At 39.8% G+C, this 19228-nt stretch overlaps 2 protein-coding genes across 2 annotated transcripts in view; both read left to right on the top strand.

Moving 5' to 3' along the window:
• npat (nuclear protein, ataxia-telangiectasia locus) overlaps window positions 1–4537 on the top strand; it is a 14560-nt gene extending 10023 nt beyond the window's left edge. The window contains exons 14-17 of the mRNA XM_010790812.1: window positions 504–604; window positions 803–890; window positions 1001–2301; window positions 3836–4537. Coding sequence (XP_010789114.1) covers window positions 504–604; window positions 803–890; window positions 1001–2301; window positions 3836–3916 — 1571 coding nt within the window. The 3' untranslated portion in view covers window positions 3917–4537. The remainder of the gene's footprint in view (window positions 1–503; window positions 605–802; window positions 891–1000; window positions 2302–3835) is intronic.
• A 910-nt stretch (window positions 4538–5447) lies between these two features.
• Window positions 5448–19228, top strand: part of vmp1 (vacuole membrane protein 1) — a gene marked incomplete at its 3' end in the record, with an annotated part of 26802 nt that continues 13021 nt past the window's right edge. The window contains exons 1-7 of the mRNA XM_010790814.1: window positions 5448–5602; window positions 6472–6646; window positions 7301–7433; window positions 8397–8487; window positions 9413–9523; window positions 16248–16415; window positions 17457–17588. Coding sequence (XP_010789116.1) covers window positions 6568–6646; window positions 7301–7433; window positions 8397–8487; window positions 9413–9523; window positions 16248–16415; window positions 17457–17588 — 714 coding nt within the window. The remainder of the gene's footprint in view (window positions 5603–6471; window positions 6647–7300; window positions 7434–8396; window positions 8488–9412; window positions 9524–16247; window positions 16416–17456; window positions 17589–19228) is intronic.

The following is a 19228-nucleotide window of genomic DNA, read 5'->3' as shown; positions in this document are numbered from 1 at the left end:
AGTGTGATTCTGTGTAGTTTATTTATGGCATCCCGTTGGATTTGACGTCATCTGAACAGGACATCGCACGCTCACTGCTTGATAGCGCGCGAAGCTCCGTTTACGCCGGTTGCTAAACAACATCGTTATGGGGAAATGCAAGTTTGCGTCCAAATGGTTGGAAGATAAGGATAAAGGACAATCAATACTGTATATAGTCAATGTGAGGTAAAGTGTGTCACCAAGGTAACCGGTTAAAACTCCAAGTGGCGATGAGGTCTTAAAATGTATGGAAAGGGTCTTAAAAGGTATTACATTTGACTTCAGGATTCCTGCATTTACCCTATTGATTTACTTTTGTTGCATCTTTTGAAATTAAGTTTGTACGTTTTATTTGTTGTTTTTTTTCCTCACTTCCTTGGGATGTGAGCTGTAGGGAGTTTTGGTTAAGGAAGTGTTACTTTTGTTATTTCTAATGGTATGAGTGCTGCTTAACCCTGTTTTTAATCTGTTCTTTCGTGCAGTGCCAGCACTCATCCTGCCATCACCGGCTAAGCCCATGATACTTCCTGTTTCAGTCATGGGGCCAAATTCTCTGGGGACGGTCCAGGTGGTTTCAAATCAGGTAAATCATTTGATCTGCCATTAGTAGTCATAAGGTATTTCCTTAACGGCTAACTTCACAAAAACAATACATTTGTTTTCTTTCTATCCAGGATGTTTTAATCGTGTAGTGTGTGGTTTAATGAACAGCTGCATTAAGGGTTGTATACTTTAAGCAATATACGGAACAATAAACGTTTTAAGATTGTTTTCTTCACAGCTTGTTGCCATTCAGAACCCAGTACCAGTACAGCCGTCAGAAAAGCCCAGTTCTCCCACAGTGGCACTCAAACAGTCTATACCTGCAGGTGAGTTAGCTATTGGCAATATTATGGTGAAAAAATCCTTTATTTACGTTACCGAATGATGTTTTAATGTCACTGCCTTACTTCTCTGACCTTTTTTCTCTGAATTCCAGGCACTGGAAACCTGGTTGGTACGTCGGTTCCACCTGTTTTGGCTTTAAGCACAGTCCAGCAGGAGACTGCGAAGGCTTCTACACACAGGAGGATTTTATGTTTTGAATCTTCTGCAGAAGCTCAACAACAAACTGCCAAAACAACAAGGTCCAGCAAATTTCCACCTAAAAACAAAACTCCATCAGGATCTGTGAAGCAGCGTGAGAAAGATAACACGCAGTCAGTGACTCGAACAAAACCTTCCATCTTAAGTGGGAACAAGCCCAAGAGGAGGATAGAGACGGTCAGATGCTCAGCAGATCCCCAGACCGCTGAGGCCTTCATGAAGGAGGCGGAGAAGCCCACACCGCCACAACAGAAAGACCCTCCCAAAAAGATCTCCCGCAAACAAGATCACAGCGTCCAAAGCCAAGAGACGCAGAGTGCCAGTACCAGCATGGTCGAGGCCTCACAGACTGAGAAAAGCTCCAAATCAGCAAGGAGTTCAAAGAACAGGAAGCACAGTCATGATAAGGAGGGTGATGGAGCAAAAGCTAAGGAATCTCGTACTTCTAGGTCATCGTCAGGAACTAGAAAAGAGAAGGAGGACAGCAGCAGGAAAGAGCCAACGGAAAAGGCTTCTGGCAAAACACGGGAGGGGCGTTCAGAGAAGAAGACTCCCTCCCAGGAAATTCCAAATGTCACCGCCAACAAAGAGAATGAAATTAAGGGAAGCGTGAAAGAGCAGCCATCATCTTCGACGTTAAGGGACCCTCCAGCCGTCCCCCAGCCGGCATCTCAACCTCAACCCAAGGCTTCGAAGGCCCCCTCAAAGACCAGCTCTCTGGCCAAACAGGCGGCTGAGATGCTGCAGGACATCCAGGGGCTCAACTCTCCCTCCACCCCTGGTAAAAGGCCTGGAGCAGCCAGTACAGAACTCCCAAGGACCCCAGGACGTACCCAGGAGGAGTCAGCTGATCGTCCCTGGACTCCCTCCCGACTGAGGAAATGTAGAGACGGAGAGGGCACTCCCAAGCATCTTCTGCCTCCCAACACCCCCGATGTCCCCACCTGCAGCCCGGCCAGTGAGGCTGGCAGCGAGAACAGCATCAACATGGCCGCCCACACACTCATGATCCTCTCACGTGCCGCCATCGCCAGGACCGGCACTCCACTGAAGGACAGTCTGCGTCAGGAGGAAGTGGGAGAACATTCACCCACCAGCTCAAAGATCTCTAAAAAACGAAAACTGTCTTCTCCCACATCCAGCCCGCAGGCGAAGAAAGAGACGAAACAGTCTTCAAGCAAAACGACTGAGCGGGTGAGTACAACACGAGGATCGGCCATGTTTAAAATGTTTTATGGTGTTTTAAACGTTCCCTGTTGTCTGTTCTAGACACGTTCTGCTTCCTCAGTGTTCTGTTTTCCGATATAGTTAGATATAGAACTGTAAATCACGAACATTTTTATTATTTTTCGATGAATGGGTTGGTCTTATAATTATCAGGAAACACTGGAACGTTTTTTACTTTGTCAAGCTCAAAGGGGATGTTGCCTATTTACTCTTAACTTTTAAAGGTATTCCCTCAAATGAGACAAAGGCAAGCTGCATGTCCTGTCATTTAAACGGCTGCAATAAAGGATCTTTTTATATTTTGGATCGAAAATAACAATTCAATCTTTGCAAACAAGAAATCATCAAAATCGACTCGTTTTTCACTCACTTTCTATCAATCCACCAATACACCGTTTCTTCCAACTAGTCGCGTTGGATAAGCACCTCATACAACCCCTCTTCTATCTATCTCTTAAAAGGGCACGGTTGGGGTTTTCCCTTTTCCTCTAGTGATCCCTCCAGAGGTCGTTTCTGAAAGTTGAGCTTGGTCTTTATTACGGATGTTCCGATCGATCGATATCGGCCGATGTTCACTCTGCCGATCGATCGGAGCTCTCTATAAAGGCCGATCATGAGAGCCGATCACATGACATAAAATACATGACACTTTTCTCTGTGCGCGGCAAAACAGGCTCGCCAAAATGGCTTCACCAGTCTGGCAGTATTTTAACGTGTCCGAAAATGAGCGGTATGCAACGTGCATGAAGCAGAAATCCTGCAGCTCCGCCCGCTGTGACGGACCGGTGAGCGGAGCGAAACACACACTTAGAGTTAGACCTAACACACTTAGCTATTTTATCTACCTCTGGAACAAGCTAAACTAGTTATAAATATGTTTATTCTTCACTGTCGGGTCACTCATTACTGGACCAGTGAGCTGCATGAGACGATACTGACAGGCTTTCAGGAGATAGAGAGAGAGAGGGGGAGGGGGAGAGAGAGGCTCCCGTTATTTCTCCCATGTTATTATCCAAAGTTAATGTAAACTTGAATAATCTACTTTGTGAATGTAATAATTATGTTGGTTGTTGTTTTTGGAAGCGCCAGTGAATGAGTCCCATTTACTGAGTTTTAAACATCACTTTAAATGGAAGATCCCCATAGGCCCCGCCCACTCGATCGGATAGGCGATTGGTATCGGCCGATACTGATTCCGGCGATCGGCCCCAAAATTGGCGATCGGAGCATCCCTAGTCTTTACACTTAAACCTGAACCAGTCGGAATGTCCTCAATTGACATAGGATACAGTGCACTGGAAGCTCTGTAGGTGTGAGTGTGTGTCTACATGTGTTGGTCCTGTTATAGACTGGCAGTCTGCCCGGGGTGACCCTGAACAGGATACCAAGTTTACAGAGCGGTGGATGGGCCACATAAAATGAACACACCTGTTTGACACCCCTGTCCTAGAGGTGGTTTGTTTTTTTCCATGTGATTCTGACTTTGTTTTTTAATCTGCAGGAAAAGAAGAAACTTGTAGATTGTTTCCCCCTTGACCTGGATGTGGACAAGTTCCTGTCTTCACTTCACTATGACGAATGATAGAGGACTCCCCCATCACGACCTGCTTGGGTTACTCTCCTGGAATATACGAGCCATCTGCTAAACCCGTGCCTACAGTTCATTAGTAACCTTATAAGCTGTAATGTCTCCTTCAGCCAATGGGGGACTTTGATTCTGGGTTTCTAGTTTGCGGTGCGGATGATCTGCATTCAATCCTGTTAGATGGATGGAGTGCAACCATGTCACTTTGCTGTGTGTTTTTCATATCATCGTGTCCACTTCTGTTTAAGTTATCATTGTTTTGTGCTAACACACACATTTGTTTTGGGACATAAAGTTGATGTTGATATGAGGGAGAACCAAAGCATTTAGTTGGTCAATATTTGACTCTTCTTTTGATAAATCCTGCTAACACTGACTGATTTGTTGGTATAAATATATTTTTGGATATGTCTCTAGTTATTATAATAACACAGAATTAAGAGCTTTAATTTTTGTTTTTTGTGTTCAGAAAAGTCAATTTAACTTAATGAAAAGCAATGTGAAGATTAGGTGTATGGCATACATGTGTGTAAATACATTATATATATGTTGGTAGAGTCTGACACCCAAAATGCATACTAAGCCTTCATTCAATGTCGTAATAAAACAAAGAAACAGTCCTGTGGGTTTTTCTTCAGCTTACACAGATTTTCTTTCATCCAGGAAAGTGCACGGCTTATATGTTGTGTGTGTGTGACTCGATAAATTGAATGGGTTGCTCATTGTGAATGAGAATGACCTACATACATCCTTTAGAAATGTAATCCTATCAATTGAATTGTTTCTATATTCCATATATTTAACGTTTGTTTTTCATTATATATGAAGTTAAAAAAAAAACCTTGCTTAGAGAAAACTATTAACTGATAAAACCCTGACACCGACTGCGAATAAAATAATGCATTCAATATTATATAAACTTTCTAAAGATGAAACGTATTTAAATAGAATACGTTTTGTTCCTTCCTTCTAATACTTTCTTTGTAGGATTTTTTTTAAAGAAAAATATTTTTTTTTAAAAGGAGGCGATATAAAAATAAACGAAAAATAAAATAATACATCAAATAAATTGAAATCATTCACATTTGAAATAAACCTTCTGAAAAATTTAATTTGTTTGATTTAAATAAATATTTACTTTCTAATACTTTTTCTCTTAAGTTATAGGGAATTGATTTGTGGCTAATGGCATCATCCGTTTTGAGATATTGCTTCATGTCTCAAGGTGATATTAACACACATTGCGAGTGTTGCAATCCTCACACTTTGTTGGCAAATCTGGCAACCACTGATTGGACAGTAAAACTAAACTGGCGGAAATACGTCCTCAATTGATCTTCACAATAAAAGTATCTACTTTAGAAATGTTATCTTATTTTAATTTGAAGGTAAGAAAGTGCCATAGTATTACTTAATCTGTCTTCCATGTATTTAAAATGTCTCATGTTACTCTATATAGTTGACAAAAACGTGTTTAAAGACAATTATTCACCACCAAACCGCTACACCGATTTTACTTTGACAAGTCCAACGTTTGTTACCGGGTGAAGAGCACAGGAAAGAGGTACGACTTGTCAGTTGGTTTTTAGCAACAGCAATCTCTTTCCCTTTTATTTGGCATATATTTTTGTCATAACTACAACACCACAGCGATAAGGATTTATTTTTGATACCTCACCACAAGTAAGGCGACTCGTTATTGGTTATAAACCCCTTGTTTTAGTGTAGAAGCTGCCTAGCTCCCTAGCTTAGCCGTTAGCATGGCTAACCGGTTAGCATGTGGAGGATGATGTGCACGCATTTGTCATCGTATCTTGTTTCAGACTGACCCACAGAACTGAAGTTATTTCAGTTTACCACAGGTGTTATTGCCGTGATGCAGTCAGTAATATATGTGCCTTCGTTTTATCTTTTCGTTTGATGTTTTCTCTTAGTTATTACCATATATTTTCAATGCCAGTTTGCGTGTTGACGATATTTTCACACTGACAGTTTGATGTAGTCACTGGAATGAAACTAACTACATTTGCTCAAGTACACTTTTGAGGCACTTGTACTTCACTTGAGTATTTTTTATGTTATACTTTTACTTCTACATTTGAGGCATTGTTTTGACTTTTTACTCAAAAAGATTTGTTACTAGCTATATATATGGATTATAATACTCCGAATATAAATCAAGCATAACTCATTATGTATTAATGTAAAGGTTCAGCTAACCAGCAGTATATAAAGTAATGTAAAGAATCCCCACCTTGTGCAACATTGACATTAATGAATTAAAACATATAATACAAAAGATGTTCGTTTATTTAATCTGATATACAGTGAAATTAGTACTTTAACTTTTTGTACTCAAAGTATAACTTAATGGCATATTGCACTTTTACTTCAGACGTTTACTTGTAACAGAGATGTTAACAGTTTAATATTGCTACTTGTACCTAAGTAAAAGATGTGAGTACTCCTTACTTCTCTGAATGTAGTATTGCTTAAGAGTAATTGGTAAGAAGTTGTGACAGTCACACAACGTCTCATGTTCTCTTGCTCAGTAGGAAGTGAAACTACAGCGGAGAGGACGTTGTTGAGCCAGAGACACAAACTTACCTTCCTCCTGAACTGCCTGACCGGCTGAAACCTCGATTGCCATGGCAGCCAATGGAGCAAAGTGTGAGCAGCCACAGAAACGGGCTGGAGCCAAAGGCAAACAGAATGGCAAAGCAATAGGTAGGTTTTTTTGTCTTTTTGAAACAGTTTGCAGATCCTGAAACACACAAAACATAGGCTTAGCATCTTACATGGTACTTATTAAGACACAAAACCTTAAAGCTTTGAATGATAAACACATTAAGAACTGGGAAATGCTGTTTTTGTTAAGTACAAAAAGAATTATTAGATATAGAGAAGGAGGAATTCAAATAAACCTTCTAAAATTATATATATTTACTTTCTTGCTAATACTTTTGTTTATAAAAAATGTCAAGAAACAAACGTACAACAAACAAATACACAGGTTAAATATATAGTGAAATCTGTAAATGTAAAATATTCGTTTGTTTGAATAAAAAAACATGTTTTACTTTTATTTTGCAATACTTTCTTTTTAAACTTTTCACGAAGTTCGAGAAGTCACCGCTCATCTGAAGTGACCCTGTAGAGTTTACCCCTTGTTATCTCTGATGACACAGAACGATAAGCGCTACATGGTTTGAAAAAGTCGTAAAAAGCGTGATTCACTTTGTTACTTTCAGTTTTCAAAGCAGCAACCGTCATGTCATAGTATCATGTATTTAGCATTACCATTTCAACAAGATTATATAATTGACGTAGAAACAGATGTCGTAGTATGTAAAAGTGATTGCAACTCTGTTTGTTCTCCAGACTCTTCAGTTAGAGAGAGGCGACAGAGGGATAAGGAGGAGCGCCTGTCTCTGGTGGTTTGGAGGAGGCCCGTCACCACAATACATTACTTCCTTCTGGAGACCCTCATCAAGCTAAAGGAGTGGACGTTTCAGTAAGAAGTCAAACCGCTTTCTCTACTCTCTCTTTTTTGTCGTGCTACATTTTTCAGGATGTTTGTGCTTCCTTGTGACCTTATTTGTTTTTTTGGGACTTTGTTTTGAACACCAATAAGAAAAGCAGGTTCAGGTTGTTTATTTGGTTTTGGTTTGCAGATAAAAGAAAAGGGATCCATTGTGTGACACATGTTTTAAAACAACACAGGCAACAAGGAAATCTTTAAAAAAAAAAAGTATCCAGCAAGTTAATAAATAAATAAATTGGCATTGCTTCCATAGCCTCTCTTTGATGCTGCTACAACTTGTTACTTGTGCGATGCCTGCTGGATTAAAGCTGTTTTTAAAACGCTTTGTTCTACAATTTGGTCAAACTAACCTCTGGCCCAAAAGAATAAGCTAACACTCTGTGTGCAAAGTCAGCATTTCACACAGAACTAGTTACCGCTGTAACTGTCTGAGGCTGCAGCCACACGAGAACGGTAACGGTCGTATCTGCTACAGTTCTCTATCATATAGACCAGTGGTTCCAAAAGTGGCGGGCGCGCCCCCCCTGGGGGGTGCAGAGGCATGACAGGGTGACCGCACCATGATATGAGAATATCAAGAGACCAGGAGGAAAAGTGGTTATTAAAAAAAATTAAAAAAAAGATACAAAATTAATGTAAACAATTATTTCCGAGGCACACGTTTTATATGATCATTATAGTTATAAAAAAAAACAAGAGAATACCGGTAAATGAATATCGAATTGTTTGCGTTACCGTGGCTCCAGTCTAAGGTTCAGGGTCTCCAGGTTCAAAGCTAGTTGACCGAGATATTTGTAAGATTGCGCAAACACACAAATAACTATAACAAAAAGTCATTTCTACAAGAAAATATAAGAGATAAGACACAATTGTTCAATTTTTTATGTTGGAACATTTTGTGTTGGAACATTTTGTTTGATTTCTTTGTTTCAGGCTTTGGCAGCGACGAGGCCTGGTGTCCTTAGTTCTGGTGTTATGTTCTCTGTTCTCCTTCGCCTACTCCACGGAGGGCTCACACCAACAAGTAAGGCTCTCCTGACTTCAGTGATGTTAATAATCAACACCATTGCTCCACCAACAGCCTGTTTAAAGGTTAATGATAACTCACTCTTTATCCATCTAAAACATTCCTCGAGGGAAGCTTGTGTTGGGAGATAATGAAGTACGCACTGTTGTCAAGTAACCCTTGGACATACAATCAGTCGGCTTCAAGGTCCGCTACAGTTTGTTACAAGCTTCAATATAGATTCTTATATCTTTCTAGATTGTTCACATTTATAATGATGTAATGAGGTAATATGTAATTCACTACAAATAATTTAATCATAATACATTTTATTTGGAGGCATCCAAGGACACCTGACAATGCATCAAAGTAATGCTCTACAGGTAGAAATATATTAAAATAAACAATGAGATTACAAATTATATGCACATTTAAACTTTATAAGTGCTACCCAGTATGTGAAATAAAAAATACATTTAAATGAGCTCCTTTTTTCTGCAGCTGGAAATTATTGCACCCATAAATTAAAAGAATAAGAATGTGTAAATACAAAAATATAATTATTTTAATATAATTATTATAAAGTGCATTTCTTACAATTTTTTTAAGTTTCCTCAAATATGTATAATATTTATACTTTATATTTGTGTATTATATCAAAATAAACCCATTTCCTTCTAAAAAATAATAATAATCTAATGCAACAATAACTTAAAACGAAAAAAGAAATTATTTGCTTATTAATATGTATTGCTTTTGGCTATAATCAAACCTTGACAACAACAGAGAGTCATGTTAAACATTACAAATATTAAATATGAGTACATGATCCAACAGTTAATGAAAGACACAAACAGTAATTAACTGTAAAAACTAAAATAATGCATTAATGCGTTTTTTCGGTCTTTTCTAATCAGTTTTCTGTTACTTTCTTCCCCTGCAGTGGGTTAGCTACCTGGAGAAGAGGTTTCTATGGTGTGCGTACTGGGTGGGTCTCGGGATCCTGTCCTCAGTGGGCCTCGGGACCGGCCTGCACACGTTTCTGCTCTATCTGGTAAGACAACACTTGTTTATGGTTTGTGAAAAGTGCACACACCAGTGAGCTGGGTTAGAACAGAACAAAGAGAAACACTACAGCATCAGACTCCCCTGCATTCAAAAGGACTTGCAGATTTCCATGCACTGGGGCTTATGGCGCATTTCCACTGCAGGGCCTCGCACGGCTTAGTACGGTATAGTTAGGCCTTGGTAGGCCAGGCTCACTTTATCCACGTTTCCATTACAATTTAGGAACTGGGGTAGTAACTATAGTTACGCAGTGTAGGCGGAGCCGTGACGTCATCTTCAATGAGAAACACAAAACCAACATCAGCCGTTAGCTGTTAGCCCTCAGAGCTCACAGCTCCTCATATCTGTTCAGAAACTAGACAAAAGTTAAACAAGTACAAACTACAGACTGTCTGTGTCATGGAGAATACAGTCGCTGGTTTATTTATGTCTGTAGGCCGTTGTTGTGAGTGTGGACGGCCGGAGTATATACTGCGTTAGCTTAGCCAAGCTCCATTCAGAAAACACGCATTTTAAAAGGTTTTTCGCCTGCCGTCTGTCTGCAGACTTGTCAAAGCATTAATTCATGGTTTTTACTAACCGGTATCAGTATGTTGTTACTTCGGTATCATTTTGAAACGTGTATTACAATTAAATCATGGTCAAATATGTTCATTTTGTTGTAGTTGCCAGCGATTCTCTCTCTAGTTTAGCATACTCAGCCCGGTTGTTGGCCCGGAAAGAACCTCGATTTTGGAGAGCCAGAAAACTGTGAAAAAGTACCCGCTAGCCGAAACTACGCCTAGTGGAAACGCAACCAAAAGCGGGCCGGGCACGGCAAGGCAACGCTTAAACCGTGCTTAGTCCCCTTTCAAAGGACCTGGGGCCTCATTTCTAAACGGTGCGTACGCTCAAAAGATGGCGTACGCCAGTTTCTGCGCAATGTTTGCGATTTATAAAAAACAAACTTGAAAATGTGCGGTCCTCCACGCAAACTCTGACCCATGCGTACGCACTAAGCACAAAAACGGGAAGGACGAGAAACTGCGACACCGTTGGCAGAAGGAAGAATGGAAAGAAATATGTGGAAATAATATCCATGAAATGTAGTTTGAATGAGTTCAAGGCTTTTATTTATCATACGTGCATAGCTACAGTGTAGTTATGACGATGCAAATCTTAGGTCACAGGCTCCTCCAACAGTGCAACACAATAAAACAGATAAACACAAACAAATAGTGCAAGTAATAAGTCAATACAAAAGGAAAAATAGTGCAAGTGATGGAATGATATATTAGATCAATAATTTGTTATGTTATGATGTTGTTTCAAGTTCAGTTGAAAACAGTGGTAAAAAAGTAATCTACTTACCCACCGGAGAAAAAAAACAAAACATAAAATGAATTTCCCCTGAAACCCCATTCATATCTATTTATTCACATGTTGTATCATGGTGGTACCACCCAAAGACGGAAACATTATAAACTCAGTCAGTCTCAATTCTGTGTGTTTCTGAAAGATGCAGGCAGATTTAAATAACATTAAATTCCCTAGATGTACCTAAATAACTCTTAGTTGTATTTCTATAAAGCCACTGTGTGTGAATAACTGTAGTTGCCAGAGGGTGGCGTCACATTCCATATTCTCCGTCTTCTTTAAAATGTGACCCGTCAGTGCTAAACCAAACGTTAATTATTTCCCCGACAGTCACAGAATGACTGAGTCACCTAACTGTGTGTCATTTCTCTTGGTAAAAAGGAGAATTTGGCAAAAATAAAACCATAGTTGAGCCTAGTCCGCTTTAGGGTGGGGATGATGTGGCTTCTCTTCTTTCCAGCATGTACAGATGTGGGTGTGCTGAGTCAGCTGTTTCCACCACAATGAAATCATGGGAAAAGATGTAACTGTGACCTTCCTCCGAGAGTATTTGCACTATTTCCATTATTGCTGTGAAGCTCACCATGTGTTTGCATAAGTCTTCGATTGTCTTCGTGTATTACTTTATATCCTTTTCCCCACTATAATACATTAGAATTCAAACTGGTTTCTCTGCTCTCTCTTTGTTGTCGTGCTACATTTTTTAGGATGTTTGTGCTTCCTTGTGACCTACCTTTTGCCTTATTTGTTTTTGTGGGGCTTTGTTTTGCCCGTGCATTAGTAGTGGTGGATTTACTTCTCTTCCCCACCAGTCCAGGAATCTTTTGTCTTTTTCCCCTTAAGATTATATAGCATTTCCTCCAGCTATCATTTTAAATACACTTCTAAAATCATCCCCTTTCCATTTCATTAATGGCCTTCTTTAAGCCTATGTTCAGGTTCATACTAGTATTAAGTGTCTCTACTGTGACATGTTCTCATACTGCCTGTGCTGCAGCACCTCTTTTCACCCTCTGTCTGAAACCAGAGCCCAGTCTGCTCTGATTGGTTAGCTGGGCGTCTCTGTTGTGAATCGTCAACCGCTTAGAAATGTCCCGCCCCTTAGCCTATCATGTACAATATGTTGGTGCGCTAACCAGAGGTGTGGGACTCGAGTGACATGACTTATCTTTGGGCTTGAGACTCGCTTGACTAACATTGATAAAAGACTTGACTTGACTTTGACTTGGTATTCATGACTTGAGACTTGACTTGAGAAAGATGACTCGAAAGGACTTTACTTTTTAAAATTGAATATTTGCATTTGTTTTTGTATTGTACGGAACCCCTAAAGGGCAATGGGAAAAAAAAAGATACTGTATCTGGTTCGCACGAAAAAAAGTTACCGGAGCGCCAAGTAGGAAGTGGAGCACACAGGAGACAACCGTTTCATTGCAGACTGTAATGTGTATGTTGGGAAATGGCAGTGCATACATTTCGAACTCGGACTCTCATTCACTTTATGAAATCGCTACAGCACCAGGACGCAGCGGGACGTGTAACTCCGCCTCTGAGAAGTGCAGCGTGTGTGTGTGTGTGTTGTCAACGGCATTTGTTTTCAAATCACCATGAACATTAATTTACACACATCTGTCCAACTCCATATGTATATGTGGGTGTTCCCAAATGAAAGAAATGTGTTTAACCTTAATGTCGCACTGTCTGCACACACACACACATCATACGCCCTGGTACATACACTAGTCTGTTGTATTGGCTTTGATGCAATATGTCTTTGTGCACAGACACAGTTAGGAAAACAATGAGACAGTGTCATGTGGGAGCACCTTAGACAGACCATGGAGAAATGCTGTGAGCCTGCTGAAGGGGAGCCAGGGCAGGAGGCTTAACATGTTGTCAAATATTTGTGTTGTACTCCTGTTATCACTTTAGAGCCCTTTTTAGAACGTATCGGGTTATCATTTCAGCGCCCCACTCTCCATCACTGTTCATATTGAAAATAAAACAAAACTTTTCATAACCACAATATTTTAAATGATTTAAATGCGGAAACTGGGGTTATTCATCAGAATTTCGTATGACTTGTGACTTGCTTGACCTGAGCAATGACTTGACTTGCTTGACTCTCACCACAGTGAATTGGGACTTGCTTGAGACTTGTAGGTTAAGACTTGCTCATGACTTGCACATGTATAATGTATGTATGTATGTATGAGTGTATGTATGTATGTATGAGTGTTCCATAGTTATAGTTATTTCGGATGTAAAAAAAAATGAATCCAACAAAGGCACTGTGTATGCAGTAGCTGGTGGAGAGGGTGGTGCCGGATTATCCATAATAAAGAACAGTTTATTCAGAGTCTTCCTCCCCAACACATCTCCCAAAGTGGCTGGTTTTCAGCAGAGGACGGAGCCAGCCTTCTTCCAGGGTGATGGAGAAACTGCATTCCTCTCTGATGAGGACGGTGCTGTCCATGCCAAAGCTGATGCATGAATCTGTGAAGCTGCCAATGTCAGGAAACTCCCCAGTGTTAATGCTGAAGGAAAAACCACAGTTCCCACCTGCACAGTTCAACTGAATTTACCTCAATCCTTAAGCATTCATACATTGCCTCACAGAGAGGATGATATCATAATGCTCCTGGAAAAGGGGCTTCACAGATCAGCATTATCTGATGATTCATCACGATGTTTTGGAGGTCATTGCATCTTATTGATGGATTCAGTCACAATTGTGTGGTTGAAATAGGAAAAACACACAGTTGCTTCGACTCTGGATCATTGTTTTAAGAAAGCTTCTTTTGGATATTTACCTTTTTTAAATGTTTGAAGTTAAGGATTATAATGTAAATTCAACCCTTTCGCTTATTCATCTGTTTGGTTTAAATCCAATTATCTGCACTTTAAATATCCAGTGTGTATGATGCCAAGATGATGGATACTACTTCTGATAACTGCATGTCAAAACTAAATATGCTGCTGTTTTTCAAAATGCCTCGAGGATTGTATTGTACAATGTTTGGTGACACACAGGAACCACACCCCATCATTTCCTTCCTGGGTGAAAATGCCAAAGCAGAGTTCCGTGGAATTTCCTGATCTAATTCATGCAGCTAAGACGATAAAGTGTTTTAATGACCCCTCCTGTTGAGTCACCTTCCCAATAACATGTACATGTTTAGACCCAACACTTCAGTATTTTGGCTTTTAAACCAGTTCTAGTATGCCTGGGTTTATATCCACTTGAATAATCCTTGTTGGGTAAACAAGTGCTTTAAAAGAATCAGAAAAGTTGTATTCGTCCCGTACATGAAAATGTACTTTGTTACAGCAACATGACGGTGTAGATAGAAGGCAGATTGAATACACATTTGTGGTAAACAATTAGATACCAGAATTATAAAGTAAGTGAACATAAATGTCCTTGTATGTAAATGTGCTTTGCTGACCTTGGTGAACAGAAGTATCGCTGTCCAGGGTGTCCGCGGGGTCTTGAAAAGTATTAAAAGTTGATAAATCAATTTAGCGAAAATGAAGGCTATTAAAAAGAATTAAATGGCATTTTCCAAGGTATTACATTTTGAAGCTTGTTTTCAGTAAATATATCAATTGTCCAAAGAGGTTGTATTCTACAGTCTGCCTGAATGTAATCATTGCGTAGGTGTGTAGTGTGATTCTGTGTAGTTTATTTATGGCATCCCGTTGGATTTGACGTCATCTGAACAGGACATCGCACGCTCACTGCTTGATAGCGCACGAAGGTCCGTTTACGCCGGTTGCTAATCAACATCGTTATGGGGAAATGCAAGTTTGCGTCCAAATGGTTGGAAGATAAGGAGGAAGGACAATCAATACTGTATTTAGTCAATGTGAGGTAAAGTGTGTCGCCAAGGGAACCGGTTAAAACTCCAAGTGGTGATGAGGTCTTAAAATGTATGGAAAGGGTCTTAAAAAAGGTCTTAGAGGGAATTACATCTGACTTCAGGCTTCCTGCATATACCCTGCTGTCTCACTATCAGAATTTAGATTTAGAGACATTACTCTTTATTCATTGGGGCTTCAATGAACTTTGTTGCTTCAAGGGGTCTACTGGCAGTGCTTTTGCCAAGTTGTCCTGTTGTAAATATTAATAATACATTTTATTTGATGGGTACTTACTTGCTGATTCATGACTTACTAAACAAAGATGTTTGGTAAATGTCTGAGGAACATCATTTTGACTCAGCTCAGTGTCATGGAGAAATGCCGTTAAAAGGAGTTTGGTTTGAGTGTGTTGTGTAAACTAAAGAAGCCTCCTGTGTGCTCACGCTCCGTGGGGGGGGGTGTAGCGTAACTATGGGGGAGCCGTTGCAGTCAACACAGATTCATTGTGTGCCGTCCGTCTACTGTCAGGGCTGCGTGCATCCCCTGAAGGAGGCATAAAGGAGGATCTGTGTTACAGTTACAGGTGGGCCGGCTGGTGTTGAGGCCAGGTGGCTCAGCCAGACGTCCTGACTGAGAGAAATGATATACCTGCCTGTCAGAGACTCTGTGACTCAGCTGCTGTTTGTGCTGATGAGTCTGTTAGCACACAAGCTGCATTTGTTCATGAAACTAAGGCTGCTTCTAACAGTCATGTTCTTTATTCATAAATCTGATGAATAGTCTTTTCATCAATTAATGAATCAGAATCCCTTTGTTAGTCCCATGTGCGTAGTTACAGCAGGAAAAAGAGCCACAGACAGCTTAATGTTACATTGTGTTAAATATGTGACATGCATTAAAAAAAAAGTACTAAGTTATGATATAATACAAAAATATATAATAAAAAGTTACATAATTTAAAAAAATACACATCCTGTAACAGTTCTTATGATTTAGCAGCCAGGTATATATTACAGTTATTAACGGCATCTAGCACATATTGCACATAGGTGGTTGGTATTTAACAGCAGCAAGTTACACAAAATACACACCTTGTAACAGTTCTAAGGATAATGAAACATTTGGTTTACAAAATGTCAAAAAATTGTAAAACCATTCCAAGCCAGTTCCTCATAATCCAAGGTGGTGTCTTTTATATGTCAGCCCAAATTAAGATATTTAGTTAAATATGATTTTAAACAAAGAAAAATAGGAAATGTGTGTATTTGAGAGGCGGGAAAAAACGCATATAAAGAAGGAATCAAATCTGCTCCTTTTTTTACAAGAAACACCGTATTTTCTTTATTTACTTGTATGTAGTTTCCTCTATTAATATTACTCTTTCCAATCTTGTTTATTTCCTTTTCCCTCTCCCTTTGCTGTAACGTTGTAAATCTGGGAGGAATAAAGAACTATTCATTCTGACTGTCCGTGTGTCTCCCCTCTCTCAGGGTCCTCACATAGCATCAGTGACTCTGGCAGCGTACGAGTGCAGCTCCACAGACTTCCCCGAGCCTCCGTACCCGGACCAGATCGTCTGTCCTCAGGGCGGGGGGCTGGAGGGAAGCATCTCCCTCTTCTCCATCATGTCCAAGGTCCGCCTGGAGGCCTGCATGTGGGTGAGTCTTTGAATAAAGAGCCTGTGCAGTGATCCACGCGGAACAATGCCAAGAATGTTTGGCAGTGCGACAACCATGACTGACCACGTGAGAATCATTCATCCTAATGAATTCACCCTCTTTTCAACATGCCTATCCCAGGGCCAGGACAAAAGCGTTTATCATACTTCTATATGTATAGGACCCCTGAAGATACTTTACACAAAGCAGTCACATGTACAAACTTAAAAAGTTGATAGTGGCATGAACAAAGCGGTGTGAGATGTCCTCAGATCTCTGAAGTCCTGCTTTCAGAATGTGACTTAAGTCAAAGTAAAAAAAGTATTGGGATGGAAATACTTAAAGTATCAAAAATAATCAATACATTTGATTTTTCTTATTACTTACTTAATAATTAATATTAATAATAGAATAGTAATAATTAATAATACTTAATAATCTTATATATTTTTTAATTGTATTATTTTTCTTATTATTGAAGCAAAAATGTGCAGCTGTGCGAAAAGGTGGAGCTCATTTAAATGTATTTATGTATACTTTATTTATTACTTAATATAATTCTGTGTAGCTTTGGGGGCCCGGTAAAGCCTTTCTGATTTAATGATATCGTAATTAATATATATTGATTTTATTTGCGGTCAGGTAAATGAAGCAAAATATACGTCCTAAAGTACCAACACTAAAAGTACTCATTATGCAGAATGGCCATTTTCAGAATAATATATAAAATCACTGGATTAAAATGCATGCAGGAGAAGCTTACTTAACTTGTTATACTCTTAAGTATTCTTATACATCATAATTAATTAGCTGGTTTATATTTTGTATTAGGTAAATGCTGCAAGTAAAAAGTAAATTTTTTACCATAAATGCACCATAAAAAATAAAATACTCAAGAACAAGTACCTCGTCCTTTTCACTCAAATACAGTAATGGAATAGAAGTTACTTTCCAACGCTGCATTAGAAGTTGCCTGTGGGTAAATGTGGTAAAAAGATGTTCAAACTCTGACTCTGAGCGTTTCTCTTGGGGCTCGTTCAGGGTGCAGGCACCGCCATCGGAGAGCTGCCTCCGTACTTCATGGCCCGAGCCGCTCGGCTGTCTGGAGCTGACCCAGAGGACGAAGACTACGAGGAGTTTGAGGAGATGCTGGAGCAGGCCGAGGGCGCTCAGGTCAGACCTACACACACACACACACATACACACACACACACACACACACACACACACACACACACACACACACACACACACGGATCTCACCAAAAGGCAATGTAAATGTAAATTTGTAAGTGTGTGTAAGTATGTCAGTGGGTGTGTGTGAAAACCGGCAGTCCTTCGTTCAAACTCAAATTTCCGCACCGGATTATTAGGTACGAATAAAAGTCCAAGTATAATCAAAAGACACCAGAGATGAGCACTGCGCAAAGTAGGAAAATTCCAAGTCTTTGCACGAAATAAACATTACAACCAGCTGACCAAATCCTCTACAGTCGGGCAACGGGATAGTGCATGTCTTCACACCGTCCCGGACGCTTAGTTTGGGTCGTTGAAAGTCGCTAACCCCCATGCTGCTGGCTGGATTTCGGAGGTGTCGTGTTTATATGCTTGTTTATATGATTCTTTAATTTCTTCTTAATGGGTGGGAGTCTACACGAGAAGTAAGTTTGAACTTCCTCGATTTCCAGATGGAGGTACATACCAAAACGGAAAGTAATGTAAAATTCTTTAAACTTTGATTGTGTTTTTGTGTCCTGATATCTAACTTAAGAGAAATGGGGGCGGGATGTAAGAGTCTAAATTTTCACCGGACTTGAGGAAAGAAACGTTATTTCATATGAAGGTGTCGTCCCGGATTTTACAGATAAATTAGATAATTGGAGGGAGAGTCATAGAATGTGACGCTAATTGAGTTCGGTTACTACGTCAAGACCGGACGTGGAAATATTACGTGTTGACTGGTAGCCCTCGAAGTGACTTCAGTGTACTGTGAAAACTGGTAGTGACGTGTCCCGATGTACCAGTCAACACGTAATATTTCCACTCCTGGTCTTTGACTAGTAAACCGACTCAATATAGCTCATCATCTAGTTGACTCTCCCTAATCTATTAATCTTATAATGTAAATCGACGAACATTCAATCAAATAACTTTCTTCTCCTCAAGTCGGGAAATTTAGACTTTCATGCGCCCCCAGTTCTCTTAAAGTTAGATATTGTATGTACTACATTAAAACTCCATATCTATATTAGTATAGAATCATACTTCCGTGTATGATACTCTCTATATATAGGAAGTTCAAATTACTTCTGCGTTGTGAGACCCACCCATTAGAGAAGAAATTAGAAGACATATATGGTAAACAAATATAAACACCCGACACTCCGAATCACCTAGCAGTAGATGGTTAGCACTTCAAACGACCAAAAACTAAGCGTCCGGGACGTCCTGAAACATCACTATCCGATTCCCCGCCTGTAGAGATTTTGGGTTTTTCAGCTGGTTAGATGTTTATATTCGTAAAGACTTGGAATTTCCTACTTTGCGCAGTGTCATCTCTTGTGTCTTTGATTATACTTGGACTTTATTCGAATATCCGGTGGAAATTTGAGTTTAACGAGGACTGCGGTTTTCACACACCACCCCAGCTGACATACTTACACCACACTTACCAAATTTACATTTACATTTGCCTTTGGTGAGATATATGACCTCAGTTAAATGTTAGAGAAGAATGTTTATCATATTTTGGACGAATGTTTCCTCAAATTATAACATTTTCGGCTACCCGACGGAGTATTACACACACACAC

The sequence above is a fragment of the Notothenia coriiceps genome, unplaced genomic scaffold (assembly GCF_000735185.1).
Source record: "Notothenia coriiceps isolate Sejong01 unplaced genomic scaffold, NC01 NC01_scaffold00034567, whole genome shotgun sequence".
Classification (NCBI taxonomy): Eukaryota; Metazoa; Chordata; class Actinopteri; order Perciformes; family Nototheniidae; genus Notothenia; species Notothenia coriiceps.
This window is presented reverse-complemented; position numbering and strand designations above follow the sequence as displayed.